Consider the following 19851-nt stretch of genomic DNA (forward strand, 5'->3'; position numbering starts at 1 on the left):
ATTCTGGGTTAGTTGCAGTTTCCGAGTCACCTTCAAAGGTAGTCCCATGTAGAGCGCGTTGCAGTAGTCCAAGCGGGAGATAACTAGAGCATGCAGCACTCTGGTGAGACAGTCTGCGAGCAAGTAGGGTCTCAGCCTGTGTACCAGACGGAGCTGGTAGACAGCTGCCCTGGACACAGAATTGACCTGCGCCTCCATGGTCAGCTGTGAGTCCAAAATGACTCCCAGACTGCACACCTGGTCCTTCAGGGGCACAGGTACCCTATTCAGGACCAGGGAGTCCTCCACACCAGCCCGCCCCCTGTCCCCCAAGAACAGCACTTCTGTCTTGTCAGGATTCAACCTCAATCTGTTAGCCGCCATCCATCCTCCAACTGCCTCCAGACACTCACATAGGACCTTCACTGCTCTCACTAGTTCTAATTTAAAAGAGAGGTACAGCTGGGTATCATTCACATATTGATGAACGCCCAGCCCAAAAGGATAATGCAATGGACTTGCAGTTCATAAACCATGTATTTCAAAAGGGGCATCACTCAGGGATTGCTATAGAACCAGTCACGGATCAGGGCACACGCAGACCTGAAAACAATGCAGTAAGGTGGCATTTCTTACAGGTAAGAATCATAGCTGTCTTAGATGAACTTCACAAAGTATTCCCTTTATGCTAACCCATTGGTTATTTTCACTTACCTGTATGTAAGAATTTGGCCTGTTTCCTTTCCCACCTCTCATCCTCATTTTTGTTCAACTGCTTTTTAAAAAGAAAAATCCCCTGGCACTAACTCTGAGGATAACAAAGGCAGCACTTCATCACACACTTACCTGAGAGTAAATCCCATTGAACTCATCTATATTTATCTATTTCTTAGCCCTCTGTCCTTCACAAAAAAATCCCAGGACAGGCTTACATCACAATAAAGTTGTAAATACAATACAGATAGTGAACAGAGCAGCAGTTAATGAATTTAGGCTTGCGCTCCATTCTACTTTCAGAATAATTTAAACTGTTTATTAGTAAGATATTGTGTGTGTGTGTGTGTGTGTGTGTGTGTGTATGTGTGTGTGGTTGGACAATGTTCTCGAAGCTGCCAGCATGAGTTTGACGAAACTGCGGGAGGAAGTGGAAGACGGGATGCCTGGCGTGCTCTGGTCCATGGGGTCACGAAGAGTCGGACACAACTGAACGACTAAACAAGTGTGTGTGTGTGTGTGTGTGTGTGTCCCACTAGTGTGCTGATGGTGCCATAGATCCTTACTCAAGAGGCAGAATTTGCTATTTGTGCATAGGGTAGTTAATATTTGCAGAATGCCTTCCAAATGCTTTGGCATGCAATCCTTACAACAAAGTAAAATCAGAATTGTTATCTCCCACATTGCAAAAAGGGGGGGGGGATGATGAGGTTGAGTCTTAACCGCTATGTCAGCCCTCAGATCCTTTTCTTCAAACTGTTTGAGAGAGACTAGCAACGATCTAGGTCAAACAAAATAATTGCTTGGAAATCCTTACCTAATTAGGCAGATGGGAGAATATATTTAAAGTAGTACCCAGAACCTGGAACTGCATGACGCAATCAGCATTTAAAAAAAAAAAAATGCATACCAGAAACGCAGCATTTTGAAACAACCATAACTTCGCCCAGGAACATTATGCATCCACCTCACTTAGACAAAGCAAGAACAATTTGTGTATTTCTGGCTGCAAATAAAGCACAGAGCCACAACAGAAGGTTTCTCTAATCTTAAAAGCTGTAAGCAAACTGCAGCCAGCCTGAAAATCCTGCTTAGACAATTTGCGTGAAAAAGTTTCCACCCATCCTAATTCATATGGGACTGTATCTTGAACAGGCACCTTACTGCATGTATTCACAGTGATTACACACGTTCAGGAAGGTCACGTTTTTGGGTCTTGTGGTGCACTAAGACTCATGGCACAAGAACTTCTGGACCTTTCTAGCATGGGGGGTTACAGAGCTGATGGGGAGCCAATACTGGAATCATCAAACAGATGTTTTATTACGGAGACCAAAAAAATAGGTGACACAACAAGGCAGCATTCAGACCAGTCCAGCAACTATTTGGTTAAATGTATGGAAGATTAGTTATAAAGTAAATGAATGTATTTCCAAAAGACAAGCTCAATTGGGTTAGGAGGAGATTCCTGGTGGTAAACAACACTTTGCTAGGGGGACAGCATGGGTAACTTGCTTGAAAGTTGAAAGAGACAGAGAGAGAGGGGGGGGGGTTCTGAATTAGAGAATCTTTAATGAAAACATTTTGTTTAAAAAAAAAGAATTAGAAATAATAATAAATAATAATAATAATAATTTATTATTTATACCCCGCCCATCTGGCTGGGCTTCCCCAGACACTCTGGGCGGCTTCCAACCAAATATTAAAATAAAGTAATACATCAAACATTAAAAGCTTCCCTAAACAGGAAGAAAAAGAAGAGAACCCCAAATGCAGAATGTTACCTACCCAATGCAGGAAGGAAAAATGGTTTCTTCTTCAGAAAAAAAGAGAGCCATGAAAGATGTGGTTCAGGAGGCTATTCTCTGGGACCAGTCCATTGGACTTGCTTTTTCAAGTCTGCAGAAGTGGGAACTGAGGAGCAAGTCCTCAGGTCCTTTTAACCTTGTGCTTTATGTGCATTTATTGGATAGAGGCTTAGAATGACAACATAAGGCTATGCGTTCCCCAGAGCCCTGACTCAACTCGAGTACAAAATAAAGTTAGCAGTGGTGAACAAAACAAGGAGAAGCGTAGAAGGATGTGTGAAGGTAACTGAATCTGGGCCAATTTCAAACAAAATGGGCCAAATTGGAACAGTGATTTGTGGGTGCTTTAAAAAACAACAACAGATTAAGCTATATGAGAGAGGGGAGATTCTGCTTCCCATTGTAATTGAGAGACTGGTCCCAAGTTGCAGGAAGTTTTCTTAAAATAAAAATCACAGAGCATGATGTTGTTCATTGCATTAAATTGAAAGAGCAGCTGTATTTTTCTTAGCACAACTCTGTGCTGATGAATGATCTAACTTGTGGGAGGGGGATCTCTCTCCCTTTGTCATCTGTATAACAAAAATAGGCAAAGAGACATAAGGGGGCTAATACACAACTGTCCTTTCGGGCCAGGCATCTGCAGTGTTACATGAAATGCCTTGGTGACAGCAGAATAATTTTCCACAAATCATGTCGCTGAAAAGATAAAACAGTAGTTGCAAGTCACAAGCTATACTATAAAATTAATTGCAGTAGAATAACCTTCAGACTCTCAATTGCTTTAATGTTTCAGTTGTTATGCAATAATAAAGTTACTGAATGCACCTGTAGTTCTCTTACTCAAGTACCCCAAGGCTATTATACTAGGAAGAAGGAAAGAAACTCCAGTGACATAGTCTCAAGGTTACAGAGTAGAAATTTGTCAAACTCTTAAAGATGCATTTATAGCTACGGCACACATACAAAGCATGGGGGGGAATGGAACAGGAGAAAGCAACTGTTTAAATTTTCTCTGAAGGTGACACACCAAAACAATAAAACAAGAACATTTTATTTCCTGAGTGAACAGGACTGCTTTAAGATAATATCCTTCAAATGCTGTTTTAATTAAAACTGTGTTCTACTTAAACCAAAGGCATTCATTACAGTGATTAAATTACCTGAACGCAAATTAAAGGGCTGATGCCTAGGAAATTGGTTTCCAGTAGCCCTGCTCTATTTTAGGAGTCTATTAGGTTTTTTTACATGTAAATGGATAACAGCATCAAAGGAAATGATAATAAAAGCAGAATGCTGACATTTGCCTGAAGATGAAATAAACCATATCAAAAGTTATTCAAATTAAGAACCACTATTTGAGATAAGCCTGTTTGAAGCTATTGGCCTCATCTGCATTATACAATTAAAGCAGTATTGGACCACTTTAAACAGTTATGGCTTCCCCCAAAGAATCCTGGGAACTTCAGTTGGTTAAGGGTGCTGAAAATTGTTAGAGAGATCTCTTCTCTGCTCCCAGAACTATAATACCCAGAGCAATTTAAGAATCAATCATCCCAGGGTACTCCAGAAAGCATAGCTCTGTGAGGGGAGTAAAAATGTCAGACATCTTCAAAATAAGACAATGAAAATGAAAGTTGCACTCTGGTCAGAACTCACTGGGAGTTCCGGAAGTCAGTTCTTAACCCGAGGTGCACGTTCCCAACATAGGCCTCCCGCAGCCCTGGAAGCGGATTGCGTTCGTATCCTGGGGCAAAGTTCACAACCCAGGATACCTACTTCTGGGATTGTGGAGTTCGTAACCCGAAGCAGTCGTAAGCAGGACTGTTCGTAACCTGAGGTACCACTGTACTCATTCCTTCACTTTGTGCCTCTCCAATGCCTTCAATGAACTCGCTGCTATAGATGCTTGGATCATTTCACTCCTAGTCAGTCTACTGCTGCAAGCAGAGTTTTCCCAGCATTAAGCCATAATATTTGGCTTCCCCAAACTTCTCCCCAGCAGCCTGCAAAGCCATTTAGTTTATAATTACATTATAAGATGAGACCGCATGTAGCAGGAACCCACTGGGGAAAGTGTTTTGTTATGATTTACACAAATCTTTGAAACCTGGGTTCTCTCTTGCAGCACTCTCATATGTCAACACACCAACGAATCCCTTACCCCCTCAGCAGGGCCCTCGCTAGGTCTTCTTTTTATTTTGGTTGTATGTATGTGTTTGTTTTTTTAAAAAAGTACCATAAAGTACACATCCCACAAACTGAAAATCCAACCAACAGCCTTGCCAGCCTCACTTCCATGCTTCAGATAAGAAAAGGAAATGTCAAGAAATTTACAGGAGAACTTAGTTGAGTTTGACAAAGGGGTCAAAAATGCAGCTTGGTTATGACCGGCTTTGGAGAGCATCATGTAAAGAAGTGTGATTGCCTGCAATTTTTGGAGCCACAGAATCAGAGAATTGTAGAGTTGGAATATAGAATGGACCCTGAGGGTCATCTAGTCCAGCGCCCTGCAATGCAGCAAACTCCACACGTGGTCCCCCATCCAATTTGAAACCACAGTGGACACTGCTTAGCTTTGCAAATGTGCTAGCAGTTTTATGGCTGCACCATTAGGAAGCAACCCCTTGTGCTGTATATCAGAGAGAGGCATTTGTGTGAAGGCACCCTTGCACTCAGGCTTGACTTTGTTATCTCTCTAAGACCACCCAAAACTGCCCACTCTGAAGATACTCATTGCTAACCTTCCTGAAGAATGCCATGCTTTATAGATCAAAAGAAGCTCCCACCTTCATCTCTAGAAAAGAAAAATAAGAATCTGGTATCATAGCCCTGATACTGCATTCTGGAACACCAGAAGGAATTGTGTGGCCTAAAGCTGGGAAAGAATCAATATACACTTCAGTTAATTTACACAAGAATTTCTAAGAATTAAACATCCATTTATCACTGAGGGTCTTATGTTCACAGCCAAACAGAGGGGATGATGGAATCATAGAATTGTAGAGTTGGGACCACAAGGGGCATCTAGTCCATCCCCTTTTATGCAGGGTCCATCAGTACTGTCTACACTGACTAGCAGCAATTCTTCAGGGCTTCTGACTGGGAACATTCCCAGCCCTACCTGGAGGTGCCAGTAGGACCTTGCGCATGCCAAGCAGCTGTTTCACCACAGAGCTACTGCCCTTTCTAGAGCAGATAGCAGACTAGTACTATTTCCTAGTAAATAGTAAACCCTGAAACAGCCAAGATTGCTAGAAACAACATCTTAAATTAGCTTCCTTTTCCCTAGTCAAAACAGCATGGCAGCAACCCTGTGACTGGTTCCCCAACTAAAATTAAAATTAAGCAGAGCAGTCCAATGTCAATAAACCACTCCTGGCAAATTTCATTTCAACAACCACTAATAACTCACTGTAGAAGTTCTCCATTTGAAAGTTATCCCATGGAAGCCAAGTACCCACTGCTTTGTTAACTAGGTAAAATTGCAACAAGTAATTCACAGAAGTTCACTGCCACCACTATGTGCACGGCTACATGCAGTATCAGCTTACTGTATGTTACTTTCTATAATAAGGGTTGATCTGTCTTGCTGGCATGTTTAAAGCAACCCACACTTCATATATCTGAAAGCCAGCTTGATCCAAACTGAGAAACCACTGCTCCTCCTAGAAATTGCTATGAGTTCACCTCAAGAGCTAGCCTTGGTTTTGAGCTCAGAAGCAATGTGCTTGACACATTTCAGTTTCGTATTACTCTGGCCATGGTGACCCACTGAAGTGATGCTTTCACTTTTCACCTTGTATATTTGTCACTAGATAAATTCACGCATAACGTTTTTCAAATAGATTCATTACAGATCTGTTGGGAAGTACTCAGTGTACCACTGAACAATTTGAAGCATGGAGGAAAACCGATTCAACTGCAGAACTATCCTTTCCATTTCATTAGTTTTAATGACTGGCACAAAATAAGCTGCAACCAACTCTTCTATTTTACACCTTCAAACCACCAACCAGTTCCGATTACATAAAAAGAAATGTTTAGTCAAAATTAGGAAGAACTCTCTGATGGTAGGAGCTGTTCTAACAGTGAAACAGTATCTTGGAAGGTGGTGAATTCTCCCCAGAGGCTTTTAAGAAGAAGCTGGATAGCCACTTATCAAGGATGCTGTAGAAACAGATTTCCTGTACCAGCAGGCAACTACAACAGAGGATTTTTCAGGTGCCTCCAAATTCTGATTCCATGAAAGCACAAAATTAAGTACTGTATTCTTTTTGAATAGCTACTAAACTATACGTTAACCTTTTTAGGGGTATAAAATGGGTGTTTGAAAAGAAGCCTAAAAGCAGTTTAGGAAAATCAAGGATGCCTGGGGAGGGGAAACAGCAAGAATGGAGACAGAGGTTTGGTTCAGACATAAACAATCTCAGTTTACCAGTCTGAGAATAAGCACTGTGTGTACATTCTTCCTCCCTTCTCTTATGCACTTTAATGCAATTAAACTGCAGTTTTCCATTACACCCAGGAAACTGTGATTTAAGCTGTGACTATAATCCTGGCTTGCCAACTACAAACAAAGTATTGCATTAAGTCCCAAAGGGAAGGGGGAGGAGACAGTGTGTATGCACATGACTTATCAGCCCAATAAACCATTGCCCATGGTTTATTGGATTAGGATTTTTATATATGAACCAGCAAGACTGAAAAATAACCAGGGGTTTTTTCAGCCAGAACTCACTGGAACTCAGTTCCAGCACCTCTGAGGTGGGTGCCATTGGCAAATTTATAAGATAACAAGCATTTATAAGATAACAAGCATGCATGGTGAGTTCCGGCACCTGTTTCTGGAAAAACAAAAAACGTTCAATCTGCCATGTTCCGCCCCTGGAAATCCATGCATGAGAATCATGTGACTGCTGCATCACTTAGATTTTTATATAATTTGTACATAATCATAAGAAGAGCCCTGCTGGATCAGACCTAGGGGATATATAGCCCAGTGCCATTTTGTTTTGCACTGTGGCCAACCAGATGCACATGAAAAGCCCAGAAGCAGCACATGAGCATAGCAGCACTCTGTCCACAGGGACCAATATAAAGAAGTACAGTGCCTCTGATCCTGGAGACAGCGTATCGTCATCATGACCAGTAGCAACTGACAAGCTTATTTTCCATGAATTTGGCTAGTGACCTTTTAAGTTGGTCGGTGCAACCAACTATTTGCAGCAAATTCCAAGGTTTAACTATGTGTTGTTCCTTTTGCCTGCCCTGTCTCTCCCCTCATTCAGTTTCACTCGATGATCCCAGGTTCTCGCATTATAAGGTGGGGTAGAGGCAGCCAGTCTTGTGCCACTTTCTCCACACCATGAATTTTATAAGCCTCTGTCATGTCTCCCTTACTCACTACAGTGCTTCTCAAAAGGAATCAATTCACACATTCAGAAGAAAAATTCAGTGTCAAGCATTCTCAAGTGTTGTACACTGATGTGTGAAATGGCCAATGGGATACTATACCTACAGTAAACATTTGTCGGTTACTCAATAGGAAGGGAATAAGCACAGATGCAAATTATTAAAGAGATGGAAACTTGTCATTTCCCAATACAATTTAGATTTATTTACACCTCTTGTAACAAAGTTTTTCAAAGCCTGTTAGTTTCTTAAATTGAACTTCCCCTCAAAGGCCCATACAAGCACTTTTGCATGTGGGAGATGTATTATTCTATCCAGCAGCACCTGCAAACACTCCATATTTCGAAATGAGAGCTCACTGATTACCACACTGGCACAGAAACACTATTCATTTACATTTAACATTAAAAAGCCTCCAAGAAATCTGCCATTTGGACCACACGGTTCAGAGGACCAGCCCAAACAGAATGGTTTTTGCCCATTTTATCCAGTGTCTAGGGCCCACGTCATTCAAGACAAGACACTGGTTGGACACTGTGAGAACAGGATGCTGGCCTAGAATCCAGCTGGCCGTTATGTTCTGAAGACGTTGCACAACAGCTCCCATTGTATCTAACCACTGGGTATGCTGGCTGGGACTGAGAGGAACCAGAGCCCAACAACATGTGGAGGGCCACAGGTTCCTCATCCCTGCTCTAGAAGCATGTATGTGGAGCACTTTTTGTAACATTTGTAACCCACCATTCATTTGAAATTGAAGGGCTGTTTACAAAAGTACAATCAAACCAGAAAATATACAATGTTACAGTAGGTAACACAAATACTAAAAGCTAGGTAGCAACAATAGCCAATGTTTGAGTAAATAAATAGGCCTTCACCAAGTGCCTAAAACCAGTCAAGGTCTGGGGCTCTCTCTCTAACGTCCAGAGAAAGTAGATTTGATAGAATGAATGCACTACCACAGAAGACTTTCCTCCAGTTGATCCAACCACTCAGAGCCCCTTAAGACCACGGTACTCGACAAATACTGACCTCAACAGTCCACACAGCAGAGGATGACAATAATTGTATCACTGCAAGCCATACGATTTGCAAGTCCTTTCTCTTCGCCAAGTATCACACAGCAAAATGCCCTCTTTTCAGGAATGCTGCTTTCCAGCCTTCTGGTTTTGCACTAGTATACCAAACTAGTTGTGTGGAAATAATGCCCTATAGATACGCACAGGTAACTTGTTATCTGACATTTTGCTGGCACCTCAACTCAGATCTGGAAGGGAAAAATAGATACTGCATATTCAAAAGGGAAATTGGTTGCCCATTTAATCTAAAGTAATACATTACTCATCACTGCCACACGTTTTATTTCATTAATTCTCTTACATTTATTTCCCACCTTTTTCCATCATGGAACCCAAGGCAGTGTATAGTGTATGTCTAAACCCAGACCTGCTTAGTTTCAGCAAAGTGGAGGTCTCATGTACCTAGTTTAGATGACACATAATGAGCACCATTTGACGGATGAAACTGCAACAAACCCAGGTTTGCCCCCAAGTGGACTTTCAACAGAAGTAAAAACAAATCCCACTACCCTGACAAGCTGGTCGATATTATTTGCTTAATTCAGCCCTTGTTTTCTTGAGGTGCTTGGCTGGAAGCCGCCCCAATTTCACGGTCTCGACTGCATTTCCTACATTAAACAAAATAATTTTCATTTCTTGCAACTTTCTCTGAAATAAAAAAGGACACCCCATGTATAATTTCTTTCCTGTTGATTATATGACTCCAAACACTACTCACTCATGATCCCTCAAATTTGAGTCTGGAGTGGACCCTTCAACAGAGACCCTATTTTATGTGGCTGGAAGTGACTGCAGCCATGCCTAATGCGTAACAGAAACCATTGTGTTGCCCCCCCCCCCGCAACAAAACACTATGATATCTTCTGACAGGACTGGGAAAGCTTTAATCCCCTAGATGTTGCTGAACTGCTACTTCCATCTGCCATAGTAGTAAAGGGTAAAGGGACCCCTGACCATTAGGTACAGTCGTGACCGACTCTGGGGTTGCGGCGCTCATCTCGCTTTATTGGCCGAGGGAGCCGGCATACAGCTTCTGGGTCATGTGGCCAGCATGACTAAGCCGCTTCTGGCGAACCAGAGCAGCGAACGGAAACGCCGTTTACCTTCCCGCTGGAGCAGTACCTATTTATCTACTTGCACTTTGGTGTGCTTTCGAACTGCTAGGTTGGCAGGAGCAGGGACCGAGCAACGGGAGTTCACCCCGTCGCGGGGATTCGAACCATCGACCTTCTGATAGGCAAGTCCTAGGCTCTGTGGTTTAACCCACAGTGCCACCTGCGTCCCAGATATCTGCCATAGTACTCATGGCCAATAACTGGGGGTGATGGGAGATGTAGTTCAGCAACATCTGGAGGGCCAAAGCTTCCCCACACCTGTCTTAGGAGTACCAAAACAAGAAGCAATTTGCATATACCATTTTTTTAAAAATGAAACTATAAAGCAGTCCCTGGAGCCCTGACTTTTACCAGAACAGCAGCACACCACTCTCACAAACACAGTTTTCATTGTCTAACACACAAAAAGCTATTAGGACTACAAACGTCAAGGAGTGAGGGGATCTCATCACAGATCTCCCACATCACATCTGTTTTGGCCTTCAATCAGAGAACCTATTCAGACAATCATGGTGTATGCAAATTTCTATATTGTCTTTTCAAGGGAGCAGGAAGAGAGATTAGTTGGCACTCAGTACAGGAACCAGATTTTGGCAAACCACCGCATTCATCAGTGTCCAAGCGCACACAGACAGAGATGCACCACAGACTAGGAGCCAACATCTGCCCCACACTGGAAGCTATAATCTGGGCTGGCAAGCCGAAGCCACCCTCTTCCACTTCTGCACCCTACTGTCCCACCAGGAAGCTCCCTATTTAGTTTTTGGAGCGCCCCTCCAGGCAGATCCGTTAGGATGAGAAACTGCGTCTCAGCCAAGGTCACCTGCGCGAACTCCAGCGATTCGAACCCAGAGCTTGCCAACCCAAAACGCTTTCCACCCGTCCCCACGCGCTGGCTCTGGGTTCAAACCTCCGCGTGGCTGCGAAGCTCACGTTTGGTGACCTTGGCCAAGGAGGGCTCCTGCCCCACACTTAAAGTGGAAGTGTCCCTCTCCCCTCCCTACCCACCTCATGCTCTTTAAAGACACCTGGAGTCCCCTTGAGAAATGGGGGGGGGGGCCACAAAAAAACCCAAAAATGGGAAGGGAAAGGGCGGGAGGGGAGAGAGCGGAATGTCAGCAACCGCTTTCTGCAAGCCTAGAGGACCCGCGTGGCGAGGCTGTGGGGCGCCTTCTCCCTCCAGCCCCAAAGCTGCTGAAACACACGCGCAACCAAACCCCCCCCATGCACCCCTTATTTTAAAACCTCTCACCTTTCGTCACTTTCTTGGCTGCGTTATAGCGCTTCCACAGGTAGTTCTTCATGTCCGGGGGCGGGGCGGAGGGCTGCTGCTGCTGCCGAGGGGCCAGCGTGCAATAGGGATTTGCCTTTAAGCAGCCGCAGGAGCAGCAGAGCCCGGCTAAGGAGGAAGGAGAGGCGGCAGCAGCAGCAGCAGCACTTGCCCGCCTCGCGCCGCCCTTCCCCGCTGACCCCAGCAACACCCTCGCGGTAGAAGCGGCCGTGGCTGCCATGGCCGGCGCAGAAGCAGAAGCAACAGCTTCTGGCGGACTCCCCGGAATCCCTTCAGGAGAAGAAACGCGCGCCAGCCGCAACCTCGCCTGCCTCCGCTGGCTCTGCGCTCCACTGGCGGCCGCCGCCGGCTGAAGTCACTTCCTCAAGCCCCGCCTCTCCGTCTCCGGGAGGGCAGGCGGGCGGTGAAGGGGCGGGCAGGCCGCGCGCGGCACGTGTCTTGGCGGGAAGACCCGCCCGCCCGCCTCCTTCTTCCTCGGGGCAGAGAGAGCTCAAGAAAAATGCCAGAGCTGAACCCACTGGCTCCTTTCTCTCTCTCTCTCTGCCAACAAACCCATTGCAGGCCCCTGCTTGGTACCGCCTTCGTGTCCCTATTGCCAACTTGCCTTGGTCGGACTAGGGCGGGGCCAAGGCATTTTGGCACCTAAGGCAAACCACAAAATGGCACCTCCCTCCTCGCCAGGGAAGAAGGGGTGAAGGAAGAGCTGCCTCGGGAACAAGGCAGGGAGGGTAAATATCTGCGCTGGGATCTGTTGCCTGCGCTGGGATCTTGCCTCACCTTGCCTCATGGGTTACTGGCCCTGGGTAGGCAGGCGACTGAGGAAAAAGAGCACGCTGCCGCAATCCCGCTGCTCCTTTTATTGAGTCAGTTCCATCTGGCCCAGGTCGGTATTTCCCAGACACGCACAGTATGTTGGGGATTGGACCCAAGACCTTTCTGCATGCAGAACATGTGCTACCAGTTTGGGGCCAGTCCATGCATGAGGCAAGGTGAGGCAATTGCCTCAGGTGGCAGAGCCAGCCTCCAAGGAATGCATTGCCCTCTGTTACCACCACAGTGATCTCCCACCTTTGTAGATCTTGTTCCTGTTGGATATTTTCACTCCCCGCTTCTTCCCTGGGGAGGGAGGGGACACCATTTTGTGGTTCAAAATATCTTGCCATTGAGTTGTGGTCCTTTCCCTGTTAGAGACTGCTTTCATTCATTCCTTCATTTCTTCTCCAACCCTTGGGGTCCTTTCCATCCTCTGGTGCATGGACTGTTCCATTTTTGCAGCGTAGGGAATTCCCATCACTATAGGACAAAGCCATCTAGCAATTTTCTTGTACAGTATAAAGTTCTTTAGAATTTTGGTACAGGTGTTGACCACAACATCTCTGTGAGGTAGAATGCCCTTGTTGCTATTTTCCAAGTGAGGCATCAACACGAATGGGCGGCTTGGCAACCGTCTCACCCGGAGGGCTGCTCCATATATTGCAAAAGAAAACATTTCCAGAAACCCTGTATTATTCATTTACTTCCATTTAGGAATCACTTCCTATAAAACATCTCAAAGCGATTTTACAATGTGTCAGACAATCCATGCATGCCATAGAATAATCCTCATCAGAAAAAAAAGGTTGCCCAACTGCTTTACAGTGTGACCCACATAATACTTAAACTCACCTCCTTTTAAGGCTAGTTAGTCCTATGGTAGAAATGGGGAACCTGGTACCCTCGAGGTGCTATTGGACTCCCACCTCCCATCAGCCACAGCCAGCATGGCCAAAGGTCAGGTATGGTGGAAGCTGTGGTCTAACAATATCTGTTGGACACCAGATTTTTCCCCCCATCCCTGCCTTATGGAATTAGATTGGCAGGGAGAGAGTTGTCTGATGCAGGCTCACTTAAAGGTGAAGTCCCACTGTGTTCAGGGGGTCTTCCGGGTAAATATGTGCAGAATTTCTGCCTTCAAACGTTGGAGTCTTCATTCTTTGCCTAGAGTAATTTATAAAACCTCAGTGGAAAAGAGCGTGGGAAGCAGAGGTCCATAATGTGAGACAATCTCTCACTTTCATTGCTAAAAGACCTCCTATGGAGCCATGTACTAGCTGAAGTCTATTTCAGTCACAAAAAGTGCCATGCCAACAAATTTGCAGGTCTCTAAGCTTCTAAGAATACCTTATGTACATGAAATGATTAAACTCCACTGCAAGGCTAATAATGTACTTGGCCCAATTTTACAAATACCCATTAATTTACCCAATAGGACTTTCATGGTCTGTGTGTTTCTGGAAGTACAAAACCATTGCCTTGTGTATTATGTGATCATAATGTGATCACTTTTTGCTGGGTGACTATGCGTTTGTCCTGCTGCTGGCTATTTCTATACTATTGTAGTTTTATTGTTCATTATCATAGAATCAAAACATTGCAGAGTTGGAAGAGACCCCAAGGGCCATCTAGTCCAACTTCCTGCAATGCTCATAGCAGTCCTGGGGCCGGGGGGGGGGCTTAAACCACCAACCTTCTGGCTAACAGCAAGGTGCACTGATTCATTGTTCCACTGCTATTTTATTCTGTACTTTAAAATAAACTAGACACCCCCAGGGAACTTCACACTCAGAGGCGCACTCCATTGTCTCTCAAGACAGACGGATGCCAACAACTGTAAACTTTAAGGGTCTGATGCCCAAACTACATATTACATTATAGTTCTGTGCAGTTTTCCTTTAAGGATGCAATCAGGACTGGATGGAAGTTTTCAAAACTTCAGAAGAGAAGCAAATTTGTCTCTTGCTCCTTTTTTAAAAGCTGGCTCAAGTTCTCTTTTAACGTCATTAGCAACAAGCATGTAAATTGTCCATTGTCTTTCGACTGCACAAAGTAAATGGCTCCAGGACATTGCGCAAGCTCTAAATAGATGCACACATTCAGAACAACCTGTTCATGGTTATTCAATGTAGCTTCAGACAGCAAAGTAGAAGATACACAAAAGCCTATGCAAACCTACCTCCTCAGATCCATTCCTCAGAGAAAGGAGGATGCAGATTAAGAAAGATAAGGCCTAAGTGCTCCTCCTACCCTCACAGAGTATCATTAGCCACCATTTTGTGCCAGCAAATCAGAAAATGCAGGAACAGTACAGGTGTTATTTGTTCTGTACATTTGTTGCACTAAAATGACAGAGCAGTTTTATCCTCTTTAACTAAGCAAACCTAAATTCCCAGTATGTTCTTGAATCCCTCCTACAAAATACTGACAGTCTGGAGGAATTTTGGAGGTACAGTGGTTCTTCGGGTTAAGTACTTAATTCGTTCTGGAGGTCCATTTTTAACCTGAAACTGTTCTTAACCTGAAGCACCACTTTAGCTAATGGGGCCTGCCGCTGCCGCTGCATGATTTCTGTTCTCATCCTGAAGCAAAGTTCTTAACCTGAAGCACTATTTCTGGGTTAACGGAGTCTGTAACCTGAAGCGTATGTAACCTGAAGCGAGGTACCACTGTACAGCAGAGTTCTGGATACAATATGTCAAGAGGGGTGCAGTTCCCACCCACCCCACTTACACAAGAAAACAAAGACCACCACAGCCAACCACAAATGAATAACCACACCCTAGGCCAACCCCAACCTCTCTCACCACCAAAGGAACACAAGCGAACAGCAAAGAACCTGCACAAGCAACGCTGACACCAAACCCTACATATAGTAAGTGAAATAGAAACATTGCCACCCGACCCCACTCTCACCCATCTCTCCCCTCCTCCACCTATTTTCCCCTTCCTAATGTGTCAACAAATGAAAATGATTTGTAAAAATGTTACATGGGGGGGGGACACACGTGAGAGAGAGAGAGAGAGACATTGCACAGTTTTGTAAATCAACAAAATCTTTAATTAAAAAAAAAAGAAAAAAGAGGTGCAATTTCCCACAACAAAAGGACAGAAAGGAGAAGGGATTGCACAGAAGGGATGTGAGAACCAGTGTGGTGCAATACTTAAAGAGTATTTTTTTTTAAGGGAAATTCCCTTATTCTGAATAGGATTCCTCGCAAGAAAAGGGAAAAGTTGACAGCTATGGTCAAAAATCATGGGTGTGTTCCTAAAGCAAGTTTTCTTAACAATCGTGTAAGAGTGTTATGCAGTAAAAGCTACATTAGCAACTATTTTTTGCATATTTTTCAAATAATTTTATAGCCATAAAGTAAAGGTAAAGGGACCCCTGACTGTTAGGTCCAGTTGCAGACGACTCTGGGGTTGCAGCGCTCATCTCGTTTTACTGGCCAAGGAAGCCAGTGTACAGCTTCCAGGTCATGTGGCCAGCATGACTAAGCCGCTTCTGGCAAAACCAGAGCAGCGCACGGAAATGCCGTTTACCTTCCCACCAGAGCGGTACCTATTTATTTATTTACTTGCACTGCGTGCTTTCGAACTGCTAGGTTGGCAGGAGATGGGACCGAACAAGGGAAGCTCACCCCGTCGTGGGGATTCAAACCACTGACCTTCTGATCGGCAAGCCCTAGGCTCTGTGGTTTAACCCACAGCGCCACAGGTACTAAAAAATACTTCATTTTTTTCCAGGGAAAAACAAACACGTATTCCACTAGGGTGTGCTGTGACCCAGTGAATGTTTTCAAGTTAGTATAGTGAACTACCATAAATATCCTGGAGTTTCTTTGGCAATATCAGCTATATCTTTCCTAAAACAAACAAAGGTAACTTTAAATCAGCTTCTATATGGGCCCTCAAGTTAAAGAGGAGAAATTGTGACGGGACTGGCCTTACCATGAATTAATTATATAGGGACTTTTTTCCTTTTGCATTTTCACATAACAAAAAATCTCCCTTTGAAACTGCTGTTTGTGGCAGGAGATAGAGAGGGGGAGAGGGTAATACCTACAACTACCTCTCTCTATCCTGCTAGCCTGATTAGAGAGAAAGGTTGAGCCCTGTCATGTCCCTGCAAAGGGAGAGAAGAACCGCAAAGTTGTTCCTTGTTCCTGACCTGTGCAAGTCTTATTGGTGCATCTGAAAACTTCACTGCTACAATTGTTTTATATGTTTTTAATTTGGGGAATGTGTGTTCTATTGTTGTTTTAATGAGGGAAGGGTGATCTGTCTGGGAGGAGAGGAGCTGAGGAGAGCAGGGGTTCCCAATCGCAGTGGTTCAAATTAACAGGAATGAACTCTGAAGGGACAGATGAGTAGGACAACTCTAGGTTGCTTACCTGCAATGTATCGGACTGCAACCTTAGCCCAATAATCTGATAATGTCAGGCTGCATACATACTACAGTGGTACCTCGGGTTACATATGCTTCAGGTTACAGACTCCGCTAACCCAAAAATATTGCTTCAGGTTAAGAACTTTGCTTCAGGATGAGAACAGAAATCGTGCTCCGGCGGCGCAGGAGGCTCCATTAGCTAAAGTGGTGCTTCAGGTTAAGCACAGTTTCAGGTTAAGTATGGACCTCCGCAACTAATTAAGTACTTAACCCGAGGTACCACTGTATATCTTTAAAGCACATTCAAAGCACATTCTTTCCCTCAAAGAATTCTGGGTACTGTAGTTTGAGGGTTGCTGGGAATTGTAACCCTGTGAGGGGTAAACTGCAGTGCTCAGAATTATTTGAGGGAAATAATGTATTTTGAATGTGTTTTAAATGTATAGTGTAAACTGTACAGAGTATTAGTATTGTAATTGAAATAGTGAACTACTCCCACCTGCACATAATATTCATTTGCATAAAGCAAATGGCCCAAATATGTATTTGGGAATCCACTTCTTGTTTTTGTTTACTGTACTGTATCTGAAGAACCCTTACATGACTTGATTTTTACTTAAAAGTTAGTTTATAAAACATTATGGTATCCAGTGTTTTTTAGCTTCTGTCACTCCAGTAAATAATTAGTAAGCAGAGTAAAAGAGAAAGAACTTCTGTTTACAAATGTTCAATGGAGAAAAACAATAGAAAATATATATAGCAGATAAGAAAAGCCACCTTGAAAATTAATGAGACACACAATGCTGTGTCAGTTTTTCTGGGTGACAAATTGTGTAACTTTCTGAACTTTCAAGTTACTTCCATGTATATGAAGCTGGAAGCAGATATTGTGCCATTTATTCTAAGACTATGACATTAATATTTTGCAATCTGTGAGACACTTGCTGGTACAATTTGTGAACTTCCTTTTTTAATGGGACATCAAATGCTTTTAATAAGTCATATCAGTACTTGGTATATATACCGTTGTACAGGCACTTCATCAAATGGAACATCAAACGGCAAATAATCATATATATATATCATTTATCATTTATATATTTCATATATATATATATATATATATATATATATAAAAGCATTTACCAGGCCAACACGTTCCATGACAACTAAGTGTTGGTTCACATGTTGCAGTTCAGGATCCAGTATTTGTATTCTACACACACACAAAATCAATTAATCATTTGCAATGAAACACTTAAGACAATTCCCACTTTTCAGATATCTCTAGTGAAGGCAAATTGTGGCCCTTGAGGTTCAGTAGCCCAGACTTCTAACACGGGAGGCAAATCTGGACAGAAAGGCAGTACAGTGGTACCTCGGGTTACGTACTTAATTTGTTCCAGAGGTCCGTTCTTAACCTGAAACTGTTCTTAACCTGAAGCACCACTTTAGCTAATGGGGCCTCCCACTGCTGCCGCGCCACCGCCGCATGATTTTTGTTCTTATCCTGAAGCAAAGTTCTTAACCCGAGGTACTATTTCTGGGTTAGTGGAGTCTGTAACCTGAAGCGTATGTAACCTGAGGTACCACTGTACAGTATATATCTAAGTCACACTCAATATATTGCTTCAGTTCATTTATTTAAATGGGCCTACTCTGAGTTTGATTAACATTACATATCACACTTTTTAAGTTTCTTGTGGCAATAGTTATGTCCTATTTTATATGTTGCTGTAACAACCTTACTCTGGTAGCTAAAACCCCAAGTGTCAGAATATAGGGCTGTAGCTTTGAGACTGTGGCTTACCAGTGGTGTGAAGAAGCAAACAGGTGTTTTTGTTGTTGGAGGTTCCTCTGGTGGTTAACTGGAACATGCCTAAATAGTGTTCTGCAGTTGATAAAACACAGTACATAATTTGGTGGTAGAACACATACTTTGCATGCACAAGGTCCCAGGTTCAGTTCCTGGCATGTCTGGGTATGATAATTTTGAGTAGCAAGACTGAAAATTCCAGAAGGAAAGGGAAGATCCCTGCCAAGGATCCTAGTGACCTGCTGACCGTCTTGAATAGACAACAGTGGCCTAGATAGAACTTTTGGCAGCTTCAAATGGTAGGAATGAAAGAAGTTTCTCAAACACTGTGTGCTATCAGTGGTGCTAATGAGCTTGGCTGCGGGTTAGGAGGGCAATATGTGCAGGCTGAAGGTGATTCTCCCAGAATCTATGCAATGGAATAAAACTTTGGTCAAGACTGAGACTCTGGCTCTTAATGGAAATAGGCCTGGATGCCTGTCTTAAGCTAGGGGTAGATACGTTTTTTTCTGGAGTGTACAAGAAGCAGAAATGCTGACAATGCCTTAGTCACACTAAGACAATGCACTAGTGTGAAAGAGGCAGAATACGTTTTGCTCCATGAGGCACTGGGTGACGACCTTGAGTCTCTCTATACCCTGATAAGACTTGGATCATGATAACTCCTAAAACAATGGAAAATTGTTTGTGCAGGTCACTTTCTATTCACCAATACAGAAACAAGTTTTGTTGTGAGCGAGGGTAGAGTGGGGTGGGGTATTAAAATGGAATCAGGAAAAGGTTTCTAGGATGTTGGGGAACAGAGAGAAGTGACAGTTTCTTTTCTGAACTTCACCTTGAATTCATCTATTTTATACTCATGCAGCTTTTTCTAATGTCTTTTTGTGCTGTAACTCTGGAACACACAAACAGGAAGGAAAACTTTGCTTTTAGATTTAATTATTGCTACCTGTAATAGCAATAATAGCAATAATGGGCTGCGTTCTTCTCTTCTGAGTTTTCCAGAAGACTCTTTTTTTTATAGCTCCTGTTATCTTAGATACAGACTTTTTATTTTTAAATGTTTTTATTTCATTTTTACCTAGGCTCAGTTTCTGTTTGGATTTTTCCAGGATCCCAAATCCTGGATACCAGATTGATTAAATCAAAACAACATCTAACTATTCCTAAAACAAATATATTTGTTTCATTATCTTAAGGAGAACACTTAATGAATATTTTTAATACATACCTGCAAATAGTAAAAACCAGTTTGTAAATTAACAGAGTCAGCAAACCTGTCCATGCCATTCTTGGCCAGATCAGAAGTCAGCCCAACCAGAAATACTACATACTGAGCATGCTCCAACAAGTAGCTCTAGGGGGAAAAGGCTAATTGCCGGATCTTCTGCTGTTACAAGCAGATACAGTACACTTCTGCTCAGTGCTACT

General features: G+C 43.4%; 1 protein-coding gene across 3 annotated transcripts in view; it reads right to left on the bottom strand.

The window, feature by feature from the left end:
- The window catches only part of NT5DC3 (5'-nucleotidase domain containing 3), a 51817-nt gene extending 32101 nt beyond the window's left edge, over positions 1 to 19716 (bottom strand). For 2 of the 3 annotated variants that reach the window (XM_080971726.1, XM_080971725.1), the window contains exon 1: positions 11363 to 11752. In XM_080971726.1, the coding sequence (XP_080827852.1) occupies positions 11363 to 11621 (259 nt within the window). In that variant the 5' untranslated portion in view covers positions 11622 to 11752. Of the gene's footprint in view, positions 1 to 11362; positions 11753 to 19651 lie in introns of those variants that run through there. The other variant, XM_080971727.1, reaches the window with a different exon arrangement.
- Positions 19717 to 19851: the final 135 nt, after the last annotated feature.

This window comes from Podarcis pityusensis (assembly GCF_964106645.2).
Source record: "Podarcis pityusensis genome assembly, chromosome: 10".
NCBI classification, from domain to species: Eukaryota; Metazoa; Chordata; class Lepidosauria; order Squamata; family Lacertidae; genus Podarcis; species Podarcis pityusensis.